This window comes from Nothobranchius furzeri, chromosome 6 (assembly GCF_043380555.1).
Source record: "Nothobranchius furzeri strain GRZ-AD chromosome 6, NfurGRZ-RIMD1, whole genome shotgun sequence".
NCBI classification, from domain to species: Eukaryota; Metazoa; Chordata; class Actinopteri; order Cyprinodontiformes; family Nothobranchiidae; genus Nothobranchius; species Nothobranchius furzeri.
In genome coordinates, this window is record NC_091746.1 from 61,180,453 (window position 1) to 61,188,300 (window position 7,848).

At 45.6% G+C, this 7,848-nt stretch overlaps 1 protein-coding gene across 6 annotated transcripts in view; it reads left to right on the top strand.

Moving 5' to 3' along the window:
• cdk5rap2 (CDK5 regulatory subunit associated protein 2) overlaps positions 1–7,848 on the top strand; it is a 36,767-nt gene that overhangs the window by 21,586 nt on the left and 7,333 nt on the right. For 4 of the 6 annotated variants that reach the window (XM_054744490.2, XM_054744491.2, XM_054744486.2 and 1 more), the window contains 10 exons: positions 99–200; positions 276–460; positions 554–887; positions 963–2,382; positions 2,511–2,612; positions 2,952–3,091; positions 3,195–3,589; positions 3,689–3,921; positions 4,232–4,283; positions 5,955–6,112. In XM_054744490.2, coding sequence (XP_054600465.2) covers positions 99–200; positions 276–460; positions 554–887; positions 963–2,382; positions 2,511–2,612; positions 2,952–3,091; positions 3,195–3,589; positions 3,689–3,921; positions 4,232–4,283; positions 5,955–6,112 — 3,121 coding nt within the window. The remainder of the gene's footprint in view (positions 1–98; positions 201–275; positions 461–553; positions 888–962; positions 2,383–2,510; positions 2,613–2,951; positions 3,092–3,194; positions 3,590–3,688; positions 3,922–4,231; positions 4,284–5,954; positions 6,113–7,848) is intronic. The other 2 variants (XM_054744487.2, XM_054744488.2) reach the window with 2 other exon arrangements.

Here is a 7,848-nt window from a genome sequence, read left to right on the forward strand (position 1 = left end):
GTTGCTGTGCAGTGTTTTATGGATTCTGTTCCCTCTTTAAGTTTTCGTTTTTACCGAGCCACATGTGTCATACTCGCCTCCCATCCCCATTACTCTAGCAGCTTGAGAAGATGCATGAGAAGCAGCTGGTGGCTCACGATAGCAGCACCCAACCTCCTGGTCAGGATAAGGAAAGCCAAACAAACTTTAAATTAGGAGAGGTATGATTTAATTGAGCGTTTATTGACTCTGTGGTAAATTTTCTTTGGTAGTGACATTTTTTATTTCCTTTTTAGGTTCCATCTAGGTTTTTGGGTGATAACAGTATGGAGAGTAGGTTCAGTCAGTGTAGAGAAGACAGTCGCACTGACAACTGCCTCTTGGACTTCAGAGAGAACAATCCTACAGAAAGCAGCTCGGATATGATGGCACTTAAGTGTCTGCTGGTGGATTTTGGGTCCAACTCTTTCTCAGAGCTAAGGTGGGTACATACTTTAGCAAAGTTCAGCACTTTCTCCTAATCTCTGCTTAGTTTACTAGGTGTCTGAACGTTGCTCTTGATTGCTTTTTGCAGGGAAGAGCTGATTCAACTCAGATCAGAAAATGCAGCCCTGCAGGGTCTCCTGAAGGAGCAGAAATCCACAGAGTTTAAAGAGAAAGAGAGCAAAGATGCTTCTGGGAACAGCAGCGATGGACAGGCTGAAATGCGGAAAAGTTTGGAAGTGCTGCATGCCAAATCTAAAGATGGCTTAAAGGTCTTCGAGGAAAGCAGAGAGGAGAAATCAGGTGAAGTGTCAGAGAGAGAGACTCCTGTCACTACTGATGACACTGCAGATGAAACGGAGGGTTCAAAACCTCAAAGTCAGTCACCGAGCAGGAGGGCAAAGCAGCACGTCTCAAGGCAAAGGGTATGTTTTAATATTTCACAGGTTTTTCCTTCAGTTATGGTGTTTAAACATCTCATGTGTTGGTTTCTGTTGCAGGCTAGTGTTAGATCTCGCATTCCTGTGCCGGTGAGGCAGGCTGATGCACCCTCACACCTTCATTTGATTCATGTCTGTGGCTCCGACCAGGATTTGCACACGGACTCCGATTCACCACTGGAACACCGTGCGTCCCCTTCTTCTACTCTCAGAAACACTCACACTAGCTGCAGCTCAGCAGGTTCAGACCGGATCTCGGAAACCAGAAAATCAGAGGATCAAACTCCGAAAGACTCGACTCTTTTCACTCAGCTGGAGCTTCTCCACCAGCAGTGCCAGGAGAAGGAGACTCTGATCAACAAGATGACCAAGCAGCTCGCTGATTTTGAGGAGCTCCATGCCCGGCTGCAGGAAAAGGAGATGTTGAATTCCCAGTACACAGCAGCCTTACAGGCTGCACAGTCCACCATCGCTTACTTGACAGCCTGCAGTCTGGACAGCCAGAGTGGGTTTGGTTCACATGCTGTGGTTCCTGATGGTGATCTCAACGATAGATGCACGGTGCTGCAGAAAGCCCTGCAGGAGAAGGAGGAGCTCAACAACCAGCTTATCGAACTTCTGAACATGGCAGAGAAGGCTGTCGCTTCCTCTCATGACCACCATAAAAATCCTGAAACTGGTGATCTCTGTTTAAAAATAGAGAGTGCTTTAAATCAGGTGAGTGCAAACACAGAGAGCTCAAGACCTCCTCACGGCGATGCGGAGGAGTGTCTGCAGGAGCTGCAGCGACACGCCGACTCTTTACAGGAAGCGCTTTTGGAACAGAGCAGACTCAACGCAGAGCTTCAGGAGCAGCTGAGAGCTGCTAACGCTGCTGCACAGCGCAGCCGTGGTGGTGTTGGCGCTCTTCTGAACGACACCACCTCAAGGCAGATAAAGGATGAGTCAAAAGAACATCTGGATACAAAGGGAGGTGTTGATAATGTTGGTTTGAATCAAGAGGCGTTTCGTGTTCTACTGAACTGTTTTAGTGCAGCAGAGTGTGCCGTAGCCTCTCTAGCTGCTCACTGTTCAAACATCACCTCTGATGAATCCGTCCGCTCAGAGCTGCAGATGGACAATCTACAGAGAGCACTGCAGGAACGAGCTCAGCTGCTGGAAGCTGCTCAGCCTTCCACCAAAGCTGGTGGCGGTTTGTTCGCCGCTTCAGAACAGCTGAAGCTCCACCGAGATCTCTGCCTCCTCCACAAGCTTTTCATGGATTCCTCTCAGAGGATATCTGATCTACAGGCGGCCCACAGGATGGACGGCAAGGTCCACAAGACCACGCAGGACGCCAAAGGATTACCACCTGATGTTAAGCTCCAACTGGAGACTTTACACAAGGCTCTGAGGGAGAAGAAGAAGGCTTGTAAAAGTCTGGAGGAGAAACTGGCCACAGCTCTCACCAACACACCTGCCGCTGACACGGAACGAAAAGGTTAGAAAACCGCTGATTCTGCAGGTTTTAATGTATAAACTCTTTGTTCATCAGTGCAAAAGTACATATATGTAAAAGGGGAGGAATACGATTTAAATGAATTCTTTCTAAATTGCTTCCAATGGCAGCTCCTGAGCAGGGCGACAAAAGCGTGCAGGTGGATTTGCAGGACCTGGGTTACGAAACCAGTGGCAAGAGTGAGAACGATAGGGAAGAGAGCAGTAGCACAGGTAGACGGCCTACAGGCACCTGCACGTGTGGACAGATTCTCTCACTCTGTGTGCATGAAGAGGGAACCAGGGGCTTTTTAGTCTGGGTCTCGTAACTCACACAACCCCTCTTCTGGTTTTAACCTCAGATTTCTTCACTGTTCCATGAATTAGATTTGAGGGATTCTTGCATGTTTCATCTCTGAAATTTGGGGTGTTCTTCAACCACTTCTTAACTCCTCTCTCTTTTGTTTCTTGTCCTATTTAATCTGGATAAAAACCAGCTGATTTGGATGCAGTTGTCACCATTTTATTAGGATTAGCTTTGTCGTTTACTGTCTTGATGTTTTATGCTGACAGACCTGGAGGTGGGTGTGAACCCCGGCTGCGGCGCTTCCACTCTGCTGAAACACGAACAGATCACCTTCTCTTCTACGGAGAATTTGGACTCCACCTCCAGTACTCCGTATCCCAGTTCCCCAGCGCTAAGCTCAGCCAAGGTAAAGTCTCAGCCTGTTTTCACTTACGTGCCTGTGGTGTTTGTGAGCACGAGCGTCAACATGAGCACGCTGCATTTATTTCTCACCCACCTTGTATATTTAGGTCAGTCTGAAAGGTCTGCAGGTATACGATGAGTACGGAGCATCAGAGGATCCTCTCCAGCTCCAAGCACAAGTCCGAGAGCTGAAGGGCCAGCTGGAAAACCAGACGAAGCTCATCCTCCAAATGCAAAGTTTTCTGCGGAGAAACTCCCTCTCCAGCGACCTAGCTGCTAACACCTCTGATCCTGTCAGCATCCGAGAGCAGGAAACCTCACCAAAAAAAGACTGTAGTCAAGAAAGGAGCGGACAGTTGGGGAAAAAGACGGAGGCTGAGAGCCAGACAGGGACGGACAGACACAACTGTCTGAATAAGGAGCTTGAGAAAGAGAGGACGCCAAACCGAAGCATGTGTGAGCAGCTGCAGCAAGCACGCAGCTGCACTACTTCACCTGCCAGGTCCGCTTTCTTATGTGTGAATTATCAACGAAAAGCACCCTTTTTACTTAATCCTGACTTTTGGTGTGAGAGTTGATGCGATGTTTTGTTTTCACACAGGCTGGACTCTCTAGTGCAGTCCCAGGCCAGGGAGCTTTCTCAGCTGAGGCAGCAGATCAAAGAGAGCCGCAGGCTGGGAGCTCTGCATCGCCGGCAGCTGGAGGAGCTGAACAAGGCCTTCAGGGAGCTGCTGCACGCTGGTGAAGTGGACCGCCGCTTGGGCGAGGTGATCAAAGAGCAGCTGGGCAAGAGTTTGAACATTCTGGACAGCCTGGAGGGACGGCTGGACAAAGGTAGCTTCTGCTTTTATGGTGAATGAATTAGTTTAGTAGTGCAGAGTTAATTGGTTTGATTTGACTTAATTGAACCAAAATACAAAACTTCGCCTACAAACAGAATGTTATGAATCTCGGGATAAAAGAAACTACTGAGTGTTACAGAGACTTTGTGTGCGTTAGCTGCGTAACTTGTGCTGAAATGATGTGTTGCCATAACAACGAGAAAGCAACGACCCCCCCAGCGTGAGATAAACACGAAAGAGCGGTCACTTGTAACTGATGTGTGCGGACACGTTCATGACAGATGTTTGTCTCTGCCGTCTAGACGAAGCTCAAGCAGAAAATCAGGACGTGTCGCCTCTTGAAACGTCTCGCAGGTACGTTACATTCTTCTTATTTATGTCTGTGCTCAGAGCATCCTGTTTATTACAAGAAGCTGCGCCTCATAGATGTGTCCTGTTATACAGAGGTTTCAGTTTGAAGTATTACGTAGAAAAATGAGTTTTGATGCATAATACACACGGTTTTGAATGGGTCTGTGTGTCTCGTGACCCTTTAGACGTGCGCCCTCTGAGCCATTTATGGCCCTGGGCTGTCTGTGTTTGGGTTCGAACTGCATCCTGCTGCTGACCTGATTTATCCTCTCAGCCATTAGGGTCACAGTGCCCTGGGGTCACTGTTGTCTCTCAAACATGTCACAGTAATTAATTACAAATTTAACCCTTCATAGATTTTAGAATTTAATGACCAGTTAGAACTTAAGATTCTTGTTTATTTTTTTATTTTTTTTGGTTTGTCTAACAAAATGTGAAGTGTTACAAGTTTATTCTTTTTAATGTTAAAGTGGTCCTAGAATTTCTTTTGTGGGTCACGGTGGCAGAGGAGTTAAGTGCTCGCCCCGTAATCAGAAGGTTGCAGGTTCGAGCCCCGCTCTTGTTGTATCCTTGAGCAAGACACTTAACCCACCTTGCCTGCTGGTGGTGTTTGAAGGGGCCGGTGGCGCCTGTGTACAGCAGCCTCGCCTCTGTCTGTGCTCCAGGGCAGCTGTGGCTACATTGTAGCTCATCACCATCAGTGTGTGAATGATAGACTGTAGTGTGAAGCGCTTTTGAGTCCTCTGACTCTGAAAGGCGCTAAGTGCGGGTCATCTATCATAAAGAGGCTCAAAGGTCAGTGTCCAACCTTTCTAGTACACCTTTAAAGAAAGAACTAGAGGAAGTGATATTATATCAAGTATGATTCGTTACATGTCTTGTTAGCAGTAGACAGCAGTCAGAGGACTCTGGAGAACCATAAAGGATTAGTGAAGAGGAAACTAAAGCCTTTTAACTATCTTATCACACACACACACACACACACACACACACACACACACACACACACACACACTGGTGTGCTTCATCTACCACCTCCACCTGGACACATCACCTGAGTTGTATTTATTGCCTGTGGATCCGATTCTTTCCTGCATTTGTACTTTTACACATGACACAGATTTATGGGGGTCTGAGTATTTCACACAGTTCTATCTTAAATAAATATATATTTAAGTCTTATTTTTAAAAGTTGATTAGTGTGATAAACATTCCTCTACAACTGTTTATGACGACAGTCCTGTGGAGCCTCAGCAGCCCCCCCGGCCCCCCCTCTCCCACCAGGAGAGCATGATCGACCCTTCTGACAGCCTGTCTAGCATCCAGCAGGAGATAGATTACCTGCGTCTGGAGCTGGAGGCTGAGAGGGAGCTGCTACAGCAGCACACCAGCCTCCTGGTTCAGCAGAACCTCCATCTGGCCCAATGTACCCGGGAGCAGCTGGACGTGTGAGTGGGGTCTGACCAACACACAGCATGGTGTTTGATGTGCTTTCATTTTCCAGCTGTGTGTTTCCACCCAAGTGTCTCCTGGAAGCCCTCTGGTCATAACCTCAGATTTGATCATTGTTCCATTTTGGGTGCAGTTTTTTTTTTCCCTCACCTATCCGAGTCGTGAGTTTGACACAATGCAGCCAACACTGATTCTCACATGACTCGTGTTTTTCCTCCTCAGATTGGTGAAGGAGCTGCAGGAGAAGAACCGACTCATCCAGAGCCTCCAGAATCAGATCCGAGCCCGGAGTCCCGGCAGCCACCACAGTTCCCACTCAGACTTAACCTTGTCCTCCTGTCACAGCAGCCCCTCCACACAAGGAGGCAGTGGAGCACACGGTGAGTTCCTGATGCGATTAGTAGGGCTGGGTACCAAAACTCAGTACCTCTTTAGTACATTTGGTAGGTACTGGTACCAGCTGGAGAACAACCTCACCCAGTAAAAGGTCTCTGTTAATGATCCGCTCAGTTCCGTTCCTCCTGCTGCTGCGGGACACACTGCCTGTAGTTTGTTTACAACACTTCTCTGAGTTCACCAGTTTTGGCTTCATCTTGTGAAAGTAAACAAAACCAGAGTAAATTCAACATCTGTGATCAGATTTGTGTCACTAAATATGGAACTACCAGATATGTAATTACTCTCCTCGTTATTTATTACTTCAGTCAGTGAGCCGACGCAAAAAGAACAGCTGGCCAATATACTGTGGCAAGTCATTTTAACATTTAATCAACTAAAACACCTTTTTGTAATTCTTATTTGACATAGCAACAATAAAACTGATCCTAGTCCAAATAGTATTCTTGCTAGTCGTGACTGAAAACAAACAGTTACTTTGTAGATATATATAGTATATATAGTAGATATGTATAGTAGAAATGTAAATGGTATTTAAGGACATAAAAACAACTGCAGTAGTTGGAATAAAGTTTAAGATACCTCAAAAATCTAAGCTGACCATTATAAAAGACTGACAGACTGGATCAATCAATCAAAATTTATTTATGAAGCGCTTTTCATGCAAATGCAGCTCAAAGCGCTTTACAATATTAAAAACAACCAGACAGCAGTCGGTTTCCCACCTCTCCCACACAGATTCACATTTGAGATCCCCTTTGTTTTTCCCTCCTCCCACCCTGGATCCTGTCCCAAGCAGATGCAAACTCCCGCACACACACGCACACACACACACACACACACACACACACACTCGCGCGCACGCACACACGTAATAGAGAAAGGGCAGCTGGCTGAGTGCAGATGTAGTAGGTACAAAGAAGACGAAAACGCCATCAAAGGAGCCAACTGCACCAGGAGCACCAAGATTGGCAGCAATAGCCTTGGCAAGAGTAGACATGGGAAGCACCCCGGCCGCCACAGCCCACCGCTGCCCCCGGGTCAGCCAGCCCCCACAGAGGAAACACTAGTTTACTAATGAGACTAAGATAACAAGTTAAGAAACAAATTAAACATAAACAGCTGATAAATAAAAATCTAAATAAAACACAGTGATAAAAGATAACCAAGCAGAAACATATAATTACATTTATTAAATATTGTACAACAAAGTATTAAGACTGGTTAAAACTAATAATTATTACAAGTTAAAATAAATATAGGAAAATATGTGTTATTTAATTAAAAAGAGTAAGTAATAAAACACTGATAAAATATATAAAAATGGTAAAAAACAGGCTAAAATAGATCAAAATCACTTAAAAGCTGTACTAAAAAGGTGAGTCTTGAGCCTGACCTTAAAAACAAGAACACTCTCTACGGCCCTGAGGTCCTCTGGCCGACTGTTCCAGAGGCGAGGGATGTGTGTTCCAGATACGTACAAATCTATTGTTTGCAACAATAAAAGCACAAAATAGCATTATTAAAATTTTGGTTCACAAACCAAAATAAAATTATGAATAGATTAAACCAATGTAAAAAAAGTTTCCCTCAGTAAGGATTTGGTTTCTATTGTATATAAACTCCACTAATAGTTTATTTTAAGAAAACAAAAACACTTGAGTACTTTTGTTTCTCTTAAAGCAGCAATCTGGAGTTTTCTGTAGGATTTTCTTGCAGT